Source organism: Bos indicus, chromosome 3 (assembly GCF_029378745.1).
Source record: "Bos indicus isolate NIAB-ARS_2022 breed Sahiwal x Tharparkar chromosome 3, NIAB-ARS_B.indTharparkar_mat_pri_1.0, whole genome shotgun sequence".
Lineage (NCBI taxonomy): Eukaryota > Metazoa > Chordata > Mammalia > Artiodactyla > Bovidae > Bos > Bos indicus.
This window is the reverse complement of record NC_091762.1, coordinates 80,927,036-80,950,791: the sequence shown is the minus strand read 5'-3', so window position 1 is coordinate 80,950,791 and position 23,756 is coordinate 80,927,036. Positions and strand designations below refer to the sequence as shown.

Here is a 23,756-nt window from a genome sequence, read left to right as displayed (position 1 = left end):
AACTGTGTCACCTTCTATATAAAGTATTCAATGAGCCTGTTAGCAAGATGTGTAGGGTATGCTATTGAGAGAGTTACGTTTTCTTAGTGAGTTTCTTATGCTGTTTTCTAAGTCCAATAAGATGTTGATGCTTACAAGATCAAAACTTATCATAGTTATATATAAACTATATATTGATCGTATTACCATATAATTCATCAAACAGTATTTTACACAATTGGTAAGTATATATATTTTAAAATATTGACTAATAAAGAATACTAAATTATCAACTTTACCTTTCTTATCTTTCTTATATAAAAGATGATTGTCTTTTTTTCACCCAGCTTGTTTTATACTATGCCTGTTAGGTCAGTTTCCCCACCCCCTTGCATTGGGTTGAAAGACAAAGTGTTTCTCAATTTGAAACTACCCTCTTATTTATTTTTCATTTCCAGTTGATCCCTTATTAAGGCACTAGAGCTATTGGTCTTTTAACTATCTGTGGCAGTGTACTATTTTTAGATAATCCTAGAAGGAATAAGTCAGTATAGCATAGCGGTTAAGAGTACAGTTCCCTGGAACCTAACCAGTTGGTGAATCTACACTCAGAAATTGACTAAGTGTAAGACTTTGGCAAGTTGCTTGAATTTTCTCTCTTCTGTGGTTTCCTGTGTTTTTAATAAAAGGGTGACTTCAATGCTCTGGTAAAAACTGAGTGAGTGTTAAGTATAAAAATAGCAGTAATAAGAATTATTATTCTTGAATTAATTATTGATAGGTTACAGACTTAACACCCTAGCACTTATGTCTGTCTAGTGTATTTGTTTGTAGTACAGAACAGGTTGGCTGTACCACTCTCTATCTGGGTCCAAACGTCCAGTAATGCGATAGTTCAATTCCTTTAAAAAGTAATAGTGATATCTGTTGTATATTATGAGTAAAATTTTCAGGGCCTAATATCAAATGAATGGCAAATTATATTTACTTTAATGTTTATGTGAGTGCTTAGTATATTCAAAGCAATATGGGTAATATACAGATAAAATATAGTTCCTGTACTCAAGTAGTATCAATTTAATAGAAGGTATTAGAGAAATTGGGCTTCCCTGGTGGCTCAGAGGTTAAAGCATCTGCCTGCAGGAGACCTGGGTTCGATCCCTGGGTTGGGAAGATCCCCTGGAGAAGGAAATGGCAACCCACTCCAGTATTCTGGTCTGGAAAATCCCATGGACAGAGGAGCCTGGTGGGCTACAGGCCAGGGGGTCGCAAAGAGTCAGACACGACTGAGCAACTTCATCTGATTAGAGAAATAGACAAAATATAGTGTATTTTCCCAGGTGGATGGAAGTTATGATATCAGAATTTAAGAATTCAGAATGGACGAGTAATACAAGCTGAACAAACCAGAAAACCAGTTTAAACATCTTGGGGAACTGAGGGGAAAGAAATTGGGCTGCATACTATAACTTGAGGGTTATTGCTTCATTTCCAGGGATCTCTAAGTTAGGTTTTATTTTATGTTTATTTATTCTTTATATTGGTATTACCATCTACAGATATGTGTGTGCTTAGTCACTCAGTTGTGTCTGACTCTGTGACCCCATGGACTGTAGCCCACTAGGGGGATTCTCCAGGCAAGAATACTGAAGTGGTTTGTCATGCCCTCCTCCGGGGGATCTTCTCAACCCAGTGATTGAACCCAGGTCTCTCACATTGCAGGTGGATACTTTACCATCTGAGCTACTCGGAAAACCCAAGAGTACTGGAGTGTGGAGCCTATCCCTTCTCCAGGGGACCTTCCTGACTCAAAGTTCCCCTTTGAGTCCCCTTTGATTTGAACCAGGGTCTCCTGCATTGCAGGCAGATTCCTGAGCTACCAAGGAAGCCCTCTACAAGTGTAATACTCGTTAAAAACTCAGTTTGTAGTACCCAAATAGAAATGTTTAACATTTCTGTAAGAGAGGCATAAAGTATGACCAATGTTAGCATAGAGGTGATGTACTGTGGGAAAGAATTAGAAAAAAAATCTTCATAGAAAAATATTTGAGCTGGGATTTCAAAGGATGCATGTGATTCCAGGTGAATTTGGGATCTGTAGTAGTTGTTTGCCCCATGGAAGTTCAAGGTGTCAGCATAAATTCAGAATGAAGATTGTACATGGTATACTCTTGAGAGAGGAGGTGTTCATCTGAGCAGGAATGTGGGCATATGTAGGAGTATGTTGGGAGATACATTTGAAGAGGTAAGTTGGTGCCAGGTCTGGTGGGCCTTGAATGCCTTTATTTAAATGAGGGATAGAGAACCACAGAAGACTTTTACGTGGGGAATGGTGATGGTAGTGGTGGTAGGCTAATACAGGTGGATTATCCACCAACTGCACTCGTGTGTTCATTGAGTTCATGTTTTGTCTCTTTCAGGAAGTTCATGATTTATTACAAGACTATGAATTAAAATACTGTTATGTGGACAGAAATAAGCGAACAGGTAAGAATTCTGTTCTAAGCACCTGATTTTATTTTAATTCTGCATGTTGCCATTATAGAGCAAAAAAGCTAAGTGTCTTTTTATTCTTAAACTAATCTCTGAATTTCTTAAACATTAAATCATATACACGTTACATAATTTATTTTCTGAAGGTAATATAATTATTCTAAATTTTAGTCACATAAATTAATGCAGCTTTAGAGAGTTCATTCTACCACATGGACACTGGTGCTGGCAAGAACCACTTTAGAATCCTCCGTCTAGGTTATTAGTGTCTGACCTGGCCCTGCTCACCAGCCTTTCTGGACCACTGGTGGGATGCATCAGGCCAAGGAACTAACAGGGTAGGAACACAGCCTCCCTAATCAATAGGCAGGTTGCCTTAAGCCCCCTTGAGCCACCCTGGTGTCAGCCATCCTGACGCCAGGCCCTGTCCACCAGAGCAGCCAGGACCCAGTTCTACATACCAGTAGCCCTGGGACCCCTGGGGCCCTGCAGCCAGCCACCAGTGGGAAGGACCCCCTTGGGCTCTGGCTCTGCCCACCGGTGGGCTGGCTGTAGCCTCTCAACCAGCCTTATTCACCAGTGGGCAGACACCAGCCCCAAGCCCACCGCAGCCCCATAGCCTGCCATGGCAGGACCTAGCCCATCACCAGCAGTCTAGCATCAGCTCTGAGACACCTTGGACCCCTCAACCAGGTTCCCTAGAATCCAGCCCCACCTACCAGGAAGTCAATACAAGCTTTAGGACACCTAGGACTCCAGAGCCAATTGTATTGGGAACCAGCCCCACACACCGATGGACTAAAACCAGCTCAAGGATACTCAGGGCCCTTCAATTGAAGATCCTGGGACATGACTCCATCCACCAGTGAGCCATCACTAGCTCTGGGACCCCTTGGGCCCTGTAGCCAGAGACCCCAGGACACAACTCTGTCTACCAGTTGGCCAGCACAAACCCCAGAACCCAGCTTTACCTACTGGTGGGCCAGCACCAGTCCTGGGAGTCTCTGGATCCCAATCCTGTCCACCAGCAGGCAGGCCTACATCAGCCTCAGGGCCACCACATCACTGCAGCCTGCCCTGTCAGAATTTAACCAACACACAACAGGATGATATCAGCCCCAGGACCCCTCACACCCTGGCTCTGCCCACCACCAGGCCAATATCGGTTCTGGGACACCTTGTGCCCCTTAGCATGCAGGATCCAGCACCATCCACCAGTGGGTTGACACCAGATTTGGAACTCCCAGGGCACTGCAGCTGAAAAACCTGGTTGGGGGAGAGGGTGATACCTAGCTTTGTCTGCCGATGAGCTGGCACCAGCCCTGGGACACCCTGGGTCCCAGCTCCGCCCATCAGCAGGCCAACACCAGCTCTTGCACTACTTACCCAGTTGCCCAAGAATCCAGGCAGTGGAACAGCACCAGCTTTTGGACACCCCAGAACCTACAGCCAGCCATGTCAGGAAGCAGCCCCTCTACCAGCAGTCCAAAACTAAATCAGGAACCCTGGTCCTGCAACCACCCCTTTCCCAGAACTCATCTTTGCCCATGAGAGAGCCAGCACTGGCTCCTCAGCTTGTGACATGGTCCCACCAACCATCGTCAGCAGCTTCTTCACAATGCAGGGCCTGGCAACCGGCTGGACCAGGTAGCCACACCTACCGGACTTCTGCAGTGGTCAGCCTGCCACAACAGAAGGTTGCATGCAGCTCACATAGGGGGCACCCCTAGGGCGTATAGCTCTGGCGGCCAGACAGGAGTGCACTGTCAGTACACATAGGACGTCTCCTACAAAAGGCCACTCCTCCCAAGTCAGGATGTAACCACCCTACCAGATACGTAGGAAAAAAAAAGCAAATTAGACAAAATGAAGTGCCAAAAGAGCCTGTTCCAAAAGAACAAGCGAGAATAAAACTCCAGTAAGAGCTATGTGAAGTGGAGATAGGCAGTCTCCTTGAGAAATCAAGGTAGTGATTGTAAAGATGATCAGAGAACTTGGGAGAAGATAGGTTATACAGAGTAAGAAGTTAGATGTTTTTAACAAAGGATCAGAAAATTTATAAAAAGAACCAAACAGAGATAAAGAATGCAGTAACTGAAATAAAGAATAGCAGGATGGTGGATTCCTTCTACTATGCCAGAAGGGATCAAAAGTAAATTAAATGATAAGAGGAATGAATCAATGAGCTGGAAGACAGGAGTGGAAATTACTGATGCTTAACAGAAAAAAGAATAAAAAGAAATGAGGACAGTTTTAAAGACCTCAGAGGCAGCATCAGGCACACTAACATTATAGAGATCCCAAAAGGAGAAGAGAGAGAAAGAGGCAGAGAACATATTTGAAGACATAATAATTGAAAAGCTTCCCTAACCTGAGAAAGAAAACAAACATTCAGGTACAGGAAGCACAGAGAGTGTCAAACAGGGCCAACCCAAAGAGGACCACAGCAAGACACTTTGTAATTAAAATGGCAAAAAATAAAGACAGTATAAAAAGCAGCAAGGGAAAAGTAGTAAGTTATATACAAGGAAACTCCTGTAAGGCAATCAGCTGACTTTTCCACAGAAACTATGCAGGCAAGAAGGGAGTGGCACAATATATTTAAAGTGATGAAAGGGAAGAACCTACAACCAAGAATACTATAGCAAGAAAGACTTTCATTCAGATTTGATGGAGAGATTGAAAGTTTTATGGGCTTCCCTTGTGGCTCAGCTAGTGAAGAATCTACCTACAATACAGGAGACCTGGGTTCGATCCCTGGGTTTGGAAAATCCCTGGAGAAGGGAAAGGCTATCCACTCCAATATTCTGGCCTGGAGAATTCCATGGACTATGCAGTATACTGTATAGTCCATGGGGCCACAGAGAGTTAGACATGACTGAGAAACTTTCACTTTCACAGTTTTACACACAAGTAGAATCCAAAGCACCAGTTTGGATGGGTTCACAGGTATTTTTTATTAAATGTTTGGAGAAGAGTTAACATGTATCCTTCTCAAACTACTGAAAAAAAATTACAGAGGAATGAATATTTCTGAACTTATTCTACAAGGCCAGCATCACCCTGATAACAAAACCAAAGATACCACAAAAATTGAAAAGTACAAGACAGTATGCTGATGAACATGGATGTAAAAATCCTCAACAAAATATCAGCAAACTGAAAGCAGCAATACATTGAAAAGATCATATACCATAAGCAAGCAGGGCTTATTTTGGGGATGCAAGCATAGTTCAAAATCTGCAAATTAATATGATAAATATATTAAATTGAGGAATAAAAATCGTGACCATCTAAATATGCAGAAAAAGCTTTTAACAAAATTCAGCATCCATTTATGGTTAAAACTCTCAACAAAGTGGGTAAAACCCTCAACAAAGAGGGAACAGACTTCAAAATAATAAAGGCCATCTGATAAGCCATGGCTAACATCATATTTAGTGGTGAAAAGCTGAAAGCATTTCCTCTAAGATCAAGACCAAGGCAAGGATGCCCAGTATTGCCACTTTTGTCCAACATGGTATTGGAAGTCTTAGCCACAGCAGTCAGACAATAAAAAGAAGAAAAACCCAAATTAGAAAGGGAAAAGTAAAACAGATGACACATGTTATACATAGAGATTTCTAAAGATGCCACCAAAAACTCATCAATGAATTTGATACAGTCTCTTCAAGAAATGATGCTTAGAAAACTGAACAGTTCTTGTAAAAGAATGAAATTAGAGCATTTTCTCATACCATATAAAGAATTAAACTCAAAATGGATTAAAAATCTAAATGTAAGACTGGAAACCATAAGATCCTAGAAGACAACATAGGCAGAACATTCTTTGATATAAATCCCATAGCAGTATTTTTTTTGGCTATCCCTCCTAAAGCAAAGGAAGCAAAAGCAAAAATAAACAAATGGGACCTAATTAAACTTAAAAGCTTTTGCATAGTGAGGGAACCATTGATAAAATGAAAAGACAACCTACCAAATGGGAGAAATATTTGCAAATGGTATGACTGATAGGTGGTTAATATTCAAAATATATGAACAGCTCATACAACTCAATATCAAAAAAACTAAACAATCCAATTAAAATGAGCAGAAGACCTGAATAGACATTTTTCCAAGGGAGACATATAGGTGGCCAAGAGGCAAGTGAAAAGATGCTTAGCATTGCTAATCTTCAGAGAACTACAAATCAACATCACAATGAAATATCACCTCACACTTATCAATATGACTATTATTAAAAAAAAAAAAACCCAAAAACAAACATCAGAAATATGATGAAAAGGCACTCTCATACAATGTTGGGGATTTGGATTTATACCAATGTAAATTGGTGCAGCCTCTGGAAAACAGTGTGGAGGTTCCTCATAGAACGAAAAATTGAGCTACCGTATGATTAGCAACTCCACTCCTGGCTAAATAAGTGAAAACACTAATTCAAAAAGATACATGCACCCCAATGTTCGTATCAGTGCTATTTACAGTAGCCAAGTATGAGGCAACCTAAGCATCCATCAACAGATGAATAGATAAAGAAGAGGTGGTATACACACACACACACATATGTATATACACACACACAATGCAATACCATTCAGCCATAAAGAAAAAAAAGAAATTTTGCCTTTTGCAGCAACATGGATAGACCTGCAGGGTCTTGTGCTTAGTGAAAGAGTCAGACAGAGAAAGATAAATACTGTATGTTATTGCTTATATGTGGAATCTAAAACTATAAAACTAAAACAAACGAATATGACAAAGCAGAAACAGACTCACAGATATTGAGAACAAACTAGTAGTTACCAGTGTGGAGAGGAAACAGGGAAGGGCAAGATAAGGGTAGAGGATTAAGAGGTACAAACTATTACACATAAAATAAGCTGTAAAGATACATTGTACGGCACAGGGAAGTAGCCAATATTTTATAATAATTTAAATGGAATATAATCTGTGAACATTTGAATCACTGACATACACCTAAAATGATACAATATTGTAAATCAACTATCAGTTCAGTTCAATCGCTCAGTCGTGTCCAGCTCTTTGCGACCCCATGAATCGCAGCACGCCAGGCCTCCCTGTCCCTCACCAACTCCCAGAGTTCACCCAGACTCACGTCCATTGAATCAGTGATGCCATCCAGCCATCTCATCCTCTGTCAGCCCCTTCTCCTCCTGCCCCCAATCCCTCCCAGCATCAGAGTCTTTTCCAATGAGTCAGCTCTTCACATGAGGTGGCCAAAGTACTGGAGTTTCAGCTTTAGCATCATACCTTTCAAAGAAATCCCAGGATTGATCTCCTTCAGAATGGACTGGTTGGATCTCCTTGCAGTCCAAGGGACTCTCAAGAGTCTTCTCCAACTATACCTCAATAAAAACTTAGGCAAAAAATGGAATTTTTGTAGGTTTTTTAAAAATATATATAATATTGCCAGAGCTTTATGAAGTTTTATAATGAATGTCCTAATGTTATAACATTTTAATGAGTGTTTTGAATTTGCTTAGTATTGTTCATTTTTAAGAATATATTATTGGATTTAGTGAATAAATTATGTAATTTGACCTTTAGTTATACAAATTGGGAAAATTGTTTAATTTTTCTGCATGTGTTATATCTGAGATTAAAAACCTAAATTAGATTATTTTCACTGTGTACATATGATATGTAAATATTTAAAAACATCTCTTTGAGATGACAAAAAAGTAAAGAAATGTCTGAAGGATGATATAACCATCATATGTGTGTGTGGGGGGGAGGTGGGTATTTAGTCTCTAAGTCGTGATACTGACTCCCAAATTCGCAGGTTTTTGGTTTTTTTTCCTGGCTGCACTGGATCTTCACTGCTCTGTAGGCTTTCTCTAGTTACAGCACATGGAGTCTTCTCTAGTTGCAGTGCATGGCATCCCAGTGCTTGGTTGCCCCAAAGCATGTGGGATCTTAATTCCCCAAGCAGGGATTGAACCTGTGTCCCCTGCATTGGGGCTACCCTAAAGCAATGCAGGAGTTCCTGCTTTCAATGCAGGAGATGCAGGAGACTCTTTGCAACCCTATAGACTGTAGCCCACCAGGCTCCTCTGTCCATGGGATTCTCCAAGCAAGAATACTGGAGTGGGTTGCTGTGCTCTGCCCCAGGGTTTGACCCTGTAGCTCTTGCATTGCAGATGAATTCTTTACCTTTGAGCCATGGGGGAACCCTATTATGTTAGATACTTGAAACTAATTTTAATGTGTTGATTATATTTCAATTTAAAAAGACTTTGAAGTATTTTTGTCATTAAAATATTATATAGATGCTAGATCCCTAATGTAGTACTATTAAGTGAATACCTCTGATAGTATGATAAGAAATTCTGCATTTGCTTTTTGTGACTTAGAAATATAGAAAAGAACACTACAGTTAAAAATGAAATCAAGTTTTTACCTCTCTCTGACTCCATTCCCGCCATCCCTCCTTGCCAAAGGGCAAGCACTAAAAAATTTGGTGCACACTTTCCATCGGTGCCATTCCATTGTGGTAGTTATTAGAGCTGTTCGCAGATTCTTTTTGTTCCTGTCATAGGGTAAATAGTGCTTCCCTGTCTCTCTTTGAAGTTACCAGTGGACATGTGATTTGGCTTTCGATGAATGAAGTGCAGTGAAAGTGACATGTATCCCCTCCAGGTAGAAGATTTCAGAGCTGGCATGTGATTGACTGCTCACCGTGCAACTTGCTAAAGTGATTGAGGAAGGTTGTATGTCCTCTTTAAACAGTCCTAGAGTGGCTATGAGCAAAGCCTCCTTCCTTCCTTTCAGCATGGGATATGCATGATGAACAAGGAGGAGAAACCCTTCTGTTTTGTTAAGTCTTTGAAATTGTGAAGTGGTTTCTTATCAAAGCATCCCAACTAATGTCTGAAGTTCTACTATATGTAAAGTTAACAGTGTTGTACTTGGTGTTTTTAAACAACATAAATGGTATTCTCCTGTATTTTTCATTTAGCAACTAAATGACCAGATGTGGGATTGTACATATAGCTTTAGTTCATTGATTTAAACTACTACATATTATTCTGTCCTGTGAATTTATCACCACTGATAAATCTGTTCATTACTAACAGGCATTTAGGAAGCTTTAACTTTTCCAGCATTTCAAAAAATACTGCAATGAGTATGCTTTTACTTTCTTTTGATAGACATTGCAGTGGTTTCTCCACAAGTGAATTACTGGGTTTGTAAGTTATGTTCAACTTTAATGTTAAAAATATTGACAAAGGCTTTACAGCTCACTTTTAGCCAGGAATGGTGCTATTCCTACCAGCTAGGATGATAGACATCATGATTCATGGTTGATCAGGAGTATTCAAAAATGTTTTGTTTCAAGTGGAGAAAATTAACTCTAGACTAACAATGCTAAAAATTTTAAAGTGAGACCTGTAAGGATCAAGCTCATTCCCGATAACTTAAACACGACCCAGGAAAAAACCTCAAGAATATTTGCTTGAATATAAAAACATCCAGTACCCAACAAGGTAGAAATTTAGTGTCTGGTATCCAATTAAAAATGACCAGGTATGGCAAAGAAGCAGAAAAGTACAGCCCATAATGAGAAATCAATCAAAACTGACCTGGAATTGAAATAGATATATTAAAACAGTTTATAACTGTGTTTCATATGTACAAGAATTTATAGTAAAAATTGAACATATTAAATAGAGGATGGAAGATGTTAAATATACTTAATTCACACTTTTAGAAATGCAAACTACAATTTCTGGGATTAAAAACGGGATGGGTAGATGGGATTCACAGCAGAGTAGACATTGCAGAGGAACAGATCAGTGAATGTGAATACATGGAAACAGCCAAAATGAAACAGGAAAAAAGAACTGTAAAACATGAACAAAGTTATCCATGAACTATGGCCAACTTCAAAGCCCTAATATTGGAGTAATGGAGTCTCCATATGAGAGAGAAAGTAATACAGAAAAGACAGTTGAAGAATTACTAGCTGAAAATTTTCCAGATTTGGCCTGAACCCAGAGATCCTCAAAGCTTAACCAACCTTAAGCATAAAACGTGAAAAACGTACAATAAGGTACATTTGTAATCAACTTACTTGTAATTAGTGATAAAGAGAAAATCTTAAAAACAGCTCTCCCCACCAAGGACATGTTACGTTTAGATGGACAAATAGAAATATGACTACATATTTATTGGAAACAATACAAATGAGAAGACCATGGGGCAACATCTTTCTTTGCTGAAAGAAAAAAGATCAAAAAAAGATCACTTAATAAGACACTTATGAAAGATACTGAAGAAGTGACAAATAACAGAAGGTATTCCATGGTCATGGACTGGAAGAATTAACATTGTCCACACTACTGAATCTTAAAGGAAATCAACCCTGAATACTCATTGGAAGGACTGATGAATCAAGCTGAAGCTCTAATACTTTGGCCACCTGATGTGAAGAGCCAACTCACTGGAAAAGACCCTGATGCTGGGAAAGATTGAAGGCAGGAGGAGAAGGGAATGACAGAGGATGAGATGGTTGGATAACATCACTGACTCAGTGGACATGAGTTTGAGCAAACTCTGAGAGATGATGAAAGCCAGGGAATCTGGCATGCTGCAGTCCATGGGGTCACAAAGAGTCAGATATGACTAAGTGACTAGCACAACACCACCACCACTCTACTTGATGGGAGAAAATATTTGCAAATTATATCTGATAAGGAGCTAATATCCATAATACCTAAAGAACTCATACAACTCAATAGCAAAAGAATAATATAATTAAAAACCTGGCAGAGGATATCTAAAGAGACATTTTTCCAAATTAGGCATACAGGTGGGCAACAGATTCATGGAGAGGTGTTCAATATCACTAATCATCAGTTCAGTCAGTCAGTTCAGTCGCTCAGTCGTGTCCGACTCTTTGCAACCCCATGAATCGCAGCATGCCAGGCCTCCCTGTCCATCATCAACTCTCGGAGTTCACCCAGACTCACATCCATCAAGTCAGTGATGCCATCCAGCCATCTCATCCTCTGTCATCCCCTTCTCCTCCTGCCCCCAATCCCTCCCAGCATCAGGGTCTTTTCCAGTGAGTCAACTCTTCGCATGAGGTGGCCAAAGGACTGGAGTTTCAGCTTTAGCATCATTCCTTCCAAAGAAAGCCCAGGGCTGATCTCCTTCAGAATGGACTGGTTGGATCCCCTTGCAGTCCAAGGGACTCTCAAGAGTCTTCTCCAACGCCACAGTTCAAAAGCATCAATTCTTCGGCACTCAGCCTTCTTTACAGTCCAACTCTCACATCCATACATGACCACAGGAAAAACCATACCTTGACTAGACGAACCTTTGTTGGCAAAGTAATGTCTCTGCTTTTGAATATGCCATCTAGGTTGGTCATAATTTTCCTTCCAAGGAGTAAGAGTCTTTTAATTTTGTGGCTGCAATCACCATCTGCAGTGATTTTGGAGCCCCCAAAAATAAAGTCTGACACTGTTTCCCCATCTATTTCCCATGAAGTGATAGGACCGGATGCCATGATCTTTGTTTTCTGAATGTTGAGCCTTAAGCCAACTTTTTCACTCTCCATTTTCACTTTCATCAAGAAGCTTTTTAGTTCTCTTCACTTTCTGCCATAAGGGTGGCGTCATCTGCATATCTGAGGTTATTGATATTTCTCCTGGCAATCTTGATTCCAGCCTGTGCTTCTTCCAGTCCAGCGTTTCTCATGATGTACTCTGCATATAAGTTAAATAAGCAGGGTGACAATATACAGCCTTGACGTACTCCTTTTCCTATTTGGAACCAGTCTGTTGTTTCATGTCCAGTTCTAACTGTTGCTTCCTGACCTGCATATAGGTTTCTCAAGAGGCAGGTCAGGTGGTCTGGTATTCCCATCTCTTTCAGAAGTTTCCACAGTTTCTTGTGATCGACACAGTCAAAGGCTTTGGCATAGTCAATAAAGCAGAACTAGATGTTTTTCTGGAACTCTCTTGCTTTTTCCATGATCCAGCAGATGTTGGCAATTTGATCTCTGATGCCTCTGCCTTTTCTAAAACCAGCTTGAACATCAGGAAGTTCATGGTTCACATATTGCTGAAGCCTGGCTTGGAGAATTTTGAGCATTACTTTATTAGCGTGTAAGATGAGTGCAATTGTGCGGTAGTTTGAGCATTCCTTGGCATTGCCTTTCTCTGGGATTGGAATGAAAACTGACCTTTTCCAGTCCTGTGGCCACTGCTGAGTTTTCCAAATTTGTTGGCATATTGTTATCAGAGAAATGAAAATCAAAACCACAGTGATATATCACCTCACACCTGTTAGAATATACCTGTTACCAAAAAAGCAAGACAAAGTGTTGGAGAGAAGGAGTGAAGGAAACCCTTGGACATTGTTGGTGGGAATGGAAATTGATACAGTCACTATGGGAAACAGAATGGAGGTCCTTCAAAAAATTAAAAGTGGAACTACTATATTGTCCAGCAATTCCACTTTGGGATATTAATTTGAAGGAATTAAAAACATTATTTCAAAAAATATAGAAACCCCTATGCCTATTGCAGTGTTATTTACTACAGGCAAGACATGGCAACTCCCTAAGTGGTTACTGATAAATGGATAAGGAAGATGTCATATATGTATAGACAATGGAATATTATTCAGCCTTAAAAAGGAATGGAATCTTACCATTTGTGATAACATGGATGGGCCTTGAGAGCATTATGCTAAGTGCAGTAAGTCAGAGAAATACAAATACTGTGTGACCTCACTTATAGGTGAAATCTAGAACAAAACCAAAAAACCCTGAGCTCATAGACACAGCCAGAGGCTAGGGATGGGATGAAATGGGTGAGGAGAGTCATAAAGTACAAATTTCCATATAAAATAAGTCATGGCGATGTAATGTATAGCAGGATTACTACAAAGAACAGTACTGTAGTGTGTATTTGAAAGTTGTTAAGGAAGTAGATCTTAAAAATTCTCATCCTTTTCCCCTGAATTTTTGTAATTATGTGTGGTGATGGATGTTAACTAGACTTATTTCACAATATGTACAAATATTGAATTATTAAACACCTGAAACTAATATAATGTTATTTGTCATTTATACATCAAAAAAATCCCATGGAATTATTTACCCACCAAAAATATACTTTAAAAGTAAGGATGATTAAAGATATTTTTTAATCATATAAAAGCTGAAAGAATTAATTACCATCAGACCTGCTTTATAAGAAGTATTTAAAGAAGTCCTTTAAGCAGAGAGAAAATGGTGCTAGATGGAAATCTGGATCTACACACAAAAATGAAGAATATCAGATGTTTTCTGTGTGTGTATAAAAACTGTTTTGTTAATATTCAGTTCTCTTTAAGTGGTTTAGTAAAAATAATAACACTGTTGTGGAGGTTATAACACCTGTAGAAATAAAATGCATGACAACAATACAAAGATTGAGAGGGGAGAAATGGAAGTATGCTGTTGTAAAGTTTTTGGACTATATGCAGAAAGATCAATATCATTTGATGGTAACTGTTAAGTTACAGATGTATACTACAAAGCCTGAATCACCCACTAGAATAATACAGGGAAGAAGCTCAGTAGTTATATTAAATGACATTGCCTTGAATTACATTACCTATGGTGGTGTTTGAGGAAACAGATAATAATAGTTTAATAAAAGTGGCTGCAGTTATAAACCTTAAAATCTGAGCTTTCTGTTGTAGATAAGAAGAAATAATTGTTTTAGAATAGGATACATCAGATGTTTAAGCTGGTTCTAGAAAAGGCAGAGGAACCAGAGATCAAATTGCCAACATCCGCTGGATCATTGAAAAAGCAAGAGAATTCCAGAAAAAATATCTATTTCTGCTTTATTGACTATGCCAAAGCCTTTGACTGTGTGGATCACAAGAAACTGGAAAATTCTGAAAGAGATGGGAATACCAGACCACCTGACCTGCCTCTTGAGAAACCTGTATGCAGGTCAGGAAGCAACAGTTAGAACTGGACATGAAACAACAGACTGGTTCCAAATAGGAAAAGGAGTACACCAAGACTGTATATTGTCACCCTGCTTATTTAACTTATATGCAGAGTACATCATGAGAAACGCTGGACTGGAAGAAGCACAAGCTGAAATCAAGATTGCAGGGAGAAATATCAATAACCTCAGATATACAGATGATACCACCTTTATGGCAGAAAGTGAAGAACTAAAGAGCCTCTTAATGAAACTGGAGAGTGAAAAAGTTGGCTTAAAGCTCAACATTCAGAAAACTAAGATCATGGCATCTGGTCCCATGTCTTCATGGCAAATAGATGGGGAAACAGTGGCTGACTTTATTTTTGGGGCTCCAAAATCACTGCAGATGGTGATTGCAGCCATGAAATTAAAAGACACTTACTCCTTGGAAGAAAAGTTATGAGCAACCTAGACAGCATATTCAAAAGCAGAGACATTACTTTGTCAACAAAGGTCCATCTCGTCAAAGCTATGATTTTTCCAGTAGTCATGTATGGATGTGAGAGTTGGACTGTGAAGAAGGCTGAGTGCCGAAGAATTGATGCTTTGGAACTGTGGTGTTGGAGAAGACTCTTGAGAGTCCCTTGGACTGCAAGGAGATCCAACCAGTCCATCCTAAAGGAGATTAGTCCTGGGTGTTCATTGGAAGGACTGATGTTGAAGCTGAAATTCCAATACTTTGGCCACCTGATACAAAGAGCTGACTCATTGGAAAAGACCCTGATGCTGGCAAAGATTACGGGCGGGAGGAGAAGGGGACGACAGAGGATGAGATGGTTGGATGGCATCACCGACTCAATGGACATGAGTTTGGGTAGACTCTGGGAGTTGGTGATGGACAAGGAGGCCTGGAGGGCTGCAGTTCATGGGGTCACAAAGAGTTGGACATGACTGAGCAACTGAACTGAATATTAGAGAACAAGTTTTTGCATACTTGCCATCAAGTGTGTGCAAATAATAAATTTAACTAAAAGAGCAGCCATGGCAAAGGATAAATAAAATTGTGACTTGTGAAAGGATTGGGACCAATGTTGAATCTTAAAATTTTGGTAGGAAAATGGAAACAGAACTAATTTCCAAATGCCTTATAGTGTTTTCTCTGTAGGGTGACACCTTCCACTTCCACAGAGTCAATGTGAAAAAAGTTGGACTTTTTTTTTTTAGAGACTTTGTGGACTTGAAATGGAAGAAACTATAGAAGAGAATCAATGACCTCTTTTCCCTACTGCCTGGAGTTTTAAATTTGCTTCATTATGTTATATAAATTCTACTACAAAATATCTTATTTGGGTTGAGCAAATGCAGATACCTAAGAAAAGGAAAATGAGAAGTTGTCAGTTTTAAAATGTACTAGTTAATCTATGCATGTATACATTCATCCATTCAGCTGACACACAGGCTCCACTGTGTGTCTGACAGTATGATAGCTGATGGAGATATATTCCATAGCAGTTTAGGGATCTCACAGTTGATAGGATAGCAGACATCTAAACAAAGGTTATAATACATTGTGATATGTGCAATAATCCAGTCAATGTTCAAAATACAGAGGGGTAGTAAAACAAGGATTAACTAACTGGAAGACAGTATCAGAGAATGCTTCCTGGAGATCATGATACATTAACCCCTGGGCTGACTTTGAAAGGCAACTAAAAGATTTGAGTGGCTAAAGATATGGGAGAGATCTTGTAGGCAAGGGAATGACATGTATAGATGCTTGAACAAGGTGATACCTAGGGAACTACAAGCAACTCATTGTCGGTGGAGAATAAAGAAGTGTGGCGGGGAAGGGAAGTTTGACAGTTAATGAGGCTGGCGTCAGATCAAAAGGGCCTGGTAGGGCATGATAACTATGCTGGGTCTTGGCTTCATTTTTCATACTGAATCATTGCATTTTAGGCAGTAGACAGACACAATTAAACTTTCATTTTTGAGAGTTTGCTTTATTGTCATTGAAGCAAAAAAAAAGCTAGAAGAATGAAGGAAAGAGGATGGATCTAAGACCTATTTGGAGGGTGAAATTTGAGGATTCCTTTAAGTGAGGGGTAAAGCAGATAGGGCCTCAGGTAATTCCCAGGTTTCCCTTTTGTGAGTGTGATGCTAGCAGCTAAGACAGAGAATGAAGGAAGCTGAGCCATGTTGAGATTTTAGAGGAACGGAGAGGATGAAGATCATGAGTTATGTTTGATCATGTGTGAATCAGCATGTGAATATATATGGAACTAAAGGACTAGAAATGTAGTTTTGAGAGTTGACAAGAGAATAAGAGGTTTTCTCTGAGTCCCCAGACTAGCCATTTTGCTCTATTTAGTTGCTTTCATAGCCCCCATACTTCTTGGTAATATCACAGTTGTAGTACTGCTGCTGCTGCTAAGTTGCTTCAGCTGCGTCCGACTCTGCGACCTCAAAGACGGAAGCCCACCAGGCTCCTCCGTCCCTGGGATTCTCCAGGCAAGAACACTGGAGTGGGTTGCCATTTCCTTCTCCAATGTGTGAAAGTGAAGTCGGTCAGTCGTGTCCGACTCTTAGCGACCCCATGGACTGCAGCCCACCAGGCTCCTCTGTCCATGGGATTTTCCAGGCGAGAGTACTGGAGTGGGGTGCCATTGCCTTCTCCAATCACACTTGTAACTCTCTGTCTAATCTGTCATCCTCTACTGGATTGTGGGGTCCTTGTTGAAAAGGATCTTACTTGTTTTGTTGACCCCCTCCTTTCCAGTGCCTAACACAGAGCCTGGCATGTGAGAAATGAATACATGGGCATGGATGTGAGTGCCCAGGGAAGGGGGCATAGACAAGGATTTATGGCTCAGGGTTGCTGGGTACAGTCACCGGCTGTCACTGTGTGTGCTCCTGCCAGGAAGGAACCTTTAGGATTACTATCTTACAGGTGTGAGTGGAGAAAAATATATCAAAGGAAAGGGAAGGAGGAGTGCTTAGGCAAGTATGAAGAAAATCAGAAAGGACTTTATTAAGGAAGTTAAGGAAGGGCATGGTTAACAGTTTCAGATACCCGGAGAATTCAAATCAAATATGAACTGATGAACTTATGAGGTAAATATGAACATAATCAATATTTACAAATGATTGTTGACTTGTTTGCTGGTTTTAGCAAAATACCATTAAATGGTATTCTATGTCAGCATAAGGAAAGAAAGGCATAGAATCAAAATAACTCAAGTCCTTTATGAGGGCTTATTGGAAACCAGGAGATAATCTCTCAGTAAGTGCAGCAAAGCCATTTTCCCCCTAGTGCTGGAAGAGTTAGCTATTCCTCTGTAAGTAGTTTCCTTGTATGTGGATATCATGTTAAATAAAAAATGTAATTCTTTAAATATTAGCATCACACTCACTGTGGAGAGATGCTTACAGCCTGAGAGGCGCATGGGCACTAAGACCAGCTAAGGAAGAGCAGGCTGAGTGAGATGGCAGGCAGCACTGTCCATGCTGTTTAAATCCTTTCCCTCTTGCTCTGTGCATATTTGCCATGTTGTTATCTTTGCATCTGGGTAAGTTGGGTACTCCTATGGGCACCTTCACCGTGTGTTCCAAAGAGGGCGAGAAGAAGGAGCGGGAGGAAGGTTGAGAGAATGGTGTGTTTCTAATTTGTGGTTTGTCCTCTGTTGTTTCTTTTATCTGGGGTTTTAAATTTTTCTTATAATATTGCTCAAAATCTTATCAGATACACATGTGTGTATGATATTTCATTGATTTAGATTTTTATATTTGTATCATGTTTTAGATTTTACAAATTATCATGTCTGTTTGTTGCTTAATGCTGGAACAACTTCATTAGGTAGACAGGACATTTTTCCCCCCTTTGGTTTGTTCTACAAAGATTTGAAGGTAAGCTACTTGTCTAGTATCATAATCCTGTGATCTTTTCATACCATATTGTTCATCCCAACAGTATACAAATTATATATGTATGTATTGTTTCAGTGTAATTTTATTTTAAGGAAACATGTACATCAATTGGAGAAAGATTTGGCTTCCTCTGGGCATCTTGGTGTCTTTTGGTTGTGCCTTTGTTCTTTTAGGTATTCTATTTTTAAATAATTTAAAAATTACCTATATTTTAGGTACATTTTAGGTATTCTTATTATCAAAGAGGGCCTTTGAGAACTCTCTGAGAAGAAAGAATAGTTCATAAAATTTTGCATCACATACTATTGATGGAAAATATCAAATCTGTGTGTAGTTTAAAAAGACTACCATCACCCCTCCCACAAGAAGTGGAGCTCCTAATATATGTTGTCTGTTTTTTGAGTTACTGGTCATGAAATTGTTTAAGTGGGAGTATCAGCACTTAAAAACAATGAAATAGCATAGAAAATATCAGAATACATTACACATGATAGGTGTTTTGCTTCCTGATACTTTTGTTTCAGAAATTCATATATGTGTGTATATATATGTGTGTGTGTGTGTGGGCTTCCCTGGTGGCTCACAGAGTAAAGAATCTGCCTGCAATGCAGGAGACCTGGGTTTGATCCCTGGGTTGGAAAGATCCCCTGGAGAAAAGAGAATGGCAGCCCACTCTAGTATTGTTGCCTGGAGAATTCCATGGACAGAGGAGCCTGGTGGGCTACAATCCATGGGGTTGCAAAGAGTCAGACATGATTTAACGACTAATGCACTTACATATGTGTACTGAGGCATAGGTATAAAATCTGTTTCTTACTGTGGGTCATGATCAAAAAAGCTTGAAAACACTGGCTCAGAAAACTCATTCATTTTATCTTCTTCCAGCTTTTGTTACCTTATTGAACGGGGAACAAGCCCAGAATGCAATTCAGATGTTTCATCAATATTCTTTTCGAGGAAAAGACTTAGTAGTCCAGCTCCAGCCAACAGATGCTTTGCTATGTATCACCAACTTGCCCACTTCTTTTACATTAGAAGAGTTTGAAGAACTTGTTCGTGCTTATGGAAATGTCGAGAGATGTTTTCTTGTCTACAGTGAAGTTACTGGCCATTCCAAAGGCTATGGATTTGTAGAATACATGAAAAAGGACTTTGCTGCAAAGGCTCGATTGGAGCTATTGGGTAAACAGTTGGGAGCATCAGTTGTCTTTGCACAGTGGATGGATGTTAATCTACTGGCCGCAGAGCTCATTCATTCTAAGTGCCTTTGTATAGATAAACTCCCTAGTGACTATAGGGATTCAGAGGAGCTGTTGCAGTTTTTTTCCAGTATCCATAAACCTGTGTTTTGCCAGGTATGTATTTTTAAGGTATTATTTGAAATATTTGAAAATATCTACATATGCATCAGCATGCACTCACATATTTATTATACCTATGTAAATATCACCATGCATAATCTCATTCTACTTTAGTTTGTAATGAACACTTTAATATGATGGTAAATTTTAAATTAATTTTTTTTGTTGATGGGCCAGACTATATTGTTTTTATATAATTATGTCTTAGCAAACCTATCACTTAATGCATCCACCTTCTCCTTCCATCTGTTCTTGACCATTCATGTGTTGATCACTTCATCCACCCACATTTGATTTGTCACATTCTCAGTGCCAGATACCATACTGCTAAATGTCAGAAATATAACAAATGGAAAGATATTCTCTCTATACCTCACAGTTTTGTAGAGTACACTGACAGATAAGCAAATAACTGTACATCCCATATGAAGAGTGAGATAATGCAAAACAGAAAAATGTTACATGGTGTAGAAAGAATGCTTTATTGTGTCTTAGTGGGGTCATGGTAAGTGAGACATTTAGAGAAGATCCCTGAAAACTGACAACATTGGTAAGAATTTTCAAGCACTTTATCAGAATAAAATTGAATAAATTCTACCAAATAGACAAAAATATATACTGTATACGGCTCCTTCCCATACAGATTTTTATAGCACCTGATGAAATCTTTCTCTTTCTCTTCCCTTCATTTCTTCCTTCTATTTATTCTCTCCTCCTTTGCTCCTTCTTATCTCCCAGCTTTCCTCTGCTCACCCTTATTTTTCTGTTATCATACACGTATTGAATCTATACTCTTGCAGTAGAAAGTTCGAAATTTATTATAGTTTATTTAATTAAAATGAATGCTACATCTTACTTTTTCTTACATTTTTGCCCCTCCAATCCCAATATAATCATCAAAGAAAGTGTCCATGGAGCTTCAAAAAATTAGAATACTTTGTGACAAATCTTTGCCAAGTTATTGAAAGTTGTGTTACTGATATGCTGTTCTTGAATACTAAGAATTATATAGTGATATCCTGTGGCCAAACATAATTCTTTGTAGCTTTAGTTGAGGCCTTTGAAGCAAATATAAGGGGAAAGCTGTTTTTTACATATTGTATTTGAATTATGAACCTTGGTGTTAGAATGGACTTAGGTTATCTGGTCTTGTTTTCCATCTGGTTAAAAAAGAAAAAGATTTGTTACAATCATTGTAAATGATCATTTAGCTTTTGTTCAAATATTTTTAAGTAATGGAAAGTTAACTATTAATAGATCATAAGTCATGCCATTGCATATTTGAATGGCTCTCATATTGAATGGAAATATGGCTCTTTAAAATTACCAGTGCTATGAAACTGTAATGATATTTTCTTTTGAAAGACTTAAAATGATTGTATAATTTATTTGGCATGAAGATTATATAGTAAACTAAGAATAATAAAAATATTTTAGAAATTTTCAAAAGCTTAATAAAGCCACTTTAAATGCCTTTATATCTGTTAAAGTCAGGCTCTCCCGTTTGGTAGGTTGACATAGACTATATGGAAGACACAGTCTTCTTACCATGTGATCAAAAGGGACCAAAGGGACTAATGGCTTTTACAAATCGAAATTTAAGATTTGGTTTGGATAAAAGGAATGAGGTTGTAGGAGAAATATTTGGAAGAGGTAGATATTTTCCCTTTCTCCCACGTGAATGGAAGAATGTTTTATGGAGGAAAAGACATTTGAGGACAGTTTTAAAAGGAAGAAAGGATGAGAAGGGAAAAAAACAGAAATTTGGTCTACTATATGAAAAAGCTTCAAAAATAAGAGAAAAGAAGCTAAAAAATGACTAAGAAATGATGGAATTGTATACCAATTTATGAGATCCCAAGTCCAAACAGAAGTTTTGTAGATATTTCTATTGAACTATTTCTGTATTTCGGAGACATACAAAGCTAAATTTTATCACATTTATCACTAGATACAAATGTGTTTAAGATGATTCAGATATGTTCAACACTTAGAAACTTTTTAGTGTTGTATTTTTTTCTTACTTTTGTTCTTTGTACCAGTCTTTATGGATCCAGGGCTTTAGTATCTTCCTTCACACTCTTACACATGGGTGACTGGAAATAAATTGAGTTCTGCATTGCAGTTTATTTAGGGCACATTCAGGAAAAGGTTGTGTCCTGCATATGGTATTTTAACAAACCTGGGGCACAATTTCCTAAATCAGGTTTACTTTAGTATACTTGACCAAATTCCTGGGATCTACCTAAAATATTGAAATAAAAGTTGAATATGTTTCCTTCTACTTTTGTTCTCTTGATAATGTGTATAGATACATGATCAAATGTATCTATTTGATCAAATAGATACATGATCAAATTCAACAGGTTTCATCTTTAAAGAACAATTGTTGTGTCCCCACATTTTTCTATAGATTATTAATTATATATATATATTAATACATAGGAACTGTGATCATTTGAACATTGACTTTTAAAATAAACCAGAGATTCAAAGAAGCAGAAAGAAGCTTGACAGAATCTTACTTATCTTCCCATCTTCTAGAAAGACTGTACCTACCCAGCTCGTAAACTTTTATTTTTGGAAAAAAAAAAAAAAAGGAATGCAATATTTTCACCAGTATCATGCTTTGAGACATTTGTCCTTGAATTTACAGATGATATACTTGTAAATACATTCTAACTAAATGTTAGAATTCCCTTTTTAATAATTGTATCACATCAGCTTGCACAGGATGAAGGTAGTTATGTTGGTGGCTTTGCAGTGGTTGAATATAGCACTGCAGAGCATGCTGAAGAGGTTCAACAAGCAGCTGATGGTATGACCATCAAGGGAAGCAAAGTTCAAGTTTCCTTCTGTGCCCCGGGAGCACCAGGGCGAAGTACCTTAGCAGCACTGATAGCAGCTCAACGTGTGGTAAGTTGTTCTTTTTTAAGAACATAGAGAATTCAAGTATCCAAACTAGTTAATCATTGATTGGACTTCCATTATATTTTTATTACATGAAGACATTCTTCTTCTTTTAATTGACTAAATAATACTTCTGCCAAATCAAGCCAGGAGTCAGTAAAATAGAGGAAACTGTGTTTTGTAAAGTGTATTCATCTCAAGAATTGAGGAAATTTTTATTTATTCATTTAATGTTTGAGTTCCTGTTCTGCAAGGTTTGATTGCAGCATGCCCCCCTTTTCAAAAACTGTTCATAAGTGTGCATGTTGGACTGACTTCTTTATTGGAACTGTCTCTTATTACTCCCCTCTCTACTTCTCTGGTTGAAAACTCCTTGTAGGGAGCAACTATTCCTGCTTCACAGTTTCTTACTCCTTGCACCTAGAATAGTAAATACCCATTGATCAAATGAAGGGAGAAACACACTTTTGAAGGGTCCAGGGAAGACTTCAGAATTGCAAAGGTGACATTTGAATGTAACGTTAAGGTACAATTTTGAAGTGTTGATGGGGGTGGAGAATAGGATTGCCAGATGAATACAGATTTTGCATGAGACATACTTACATTAAACATTATCCATTGTTTATCTGGCACCCGTTTTCACTTGCTGAATCTGGTACCCCCAAGCAGGGAAAATGAGTGATTGAACATCCTCTGGTTGTGACAAAACCTTTCCAGCAGTAGGAGGAGACGAATTTTCATGCTTAAAAAGTGGAAAAGGTCTAGGTAGGCTGAGTGTGTAGAGATGTGTGGTGAAATGGTAGCTCGATACAAGCAGAGGGAGGGCTGGAGCACTCACAGCTTAGGTGGAACTTGATAAGCGAGGTCAAGTTTACAAATTCCAAAGGGAATTTATAAAGTATATATACACGGTATTGACAAGATCATAGTTAAGACAACAAGAAATCACCTAGTCTGGAAGTGGTTTGTAAATGAAGTGGAGAGAGAAGGACAATCAGGGGAGGGAGGGCAGGCAGAAGAGATGACAGATTTCACTGGTACCCTACCATCATTTCACTTGCCCTCCTTCTCTTATTCTTTGATCTCACCTCTGGTCCTGGATGTCTTCTCCCTTTTTGTTTTTTCC

At 38.8% G+C, this 23,756-nt stretch overlaps 1 protein-coding gene across 2 annotated transcripts in view; it reads left to right on the top strand.

Moving 5' to 3' along the window:
* RAVER2 (ribonucleoprotein, PTB binding 2) overlaps positions 1 to 23,756 on the top strand; it is a 137,201-nt gene that overhangs the window by 27,032 nt on the left and 86,413 nt on the right. For both annotated transcript variants that reach the window (XM_070786407.1, XM_070786406.1), the window contains exons 2-4: positions 2,400 to 2,466; positions 19,245 to 19,714; positions 22,445 to 22,636. In XM_070786407.1, coding sequence (XP_070642508.1) covers positions 2,400 to 2,466; positions 19,245 to 19,714; positions 22,445 to 22,636 — 729 coding nt within the window. The remainder of the gene's footprint in view (positions 1 to 2,399; positions 2,467 to 19,244; positions 19,715 to 22,444; positions 22,637 to 23,756) is intronic.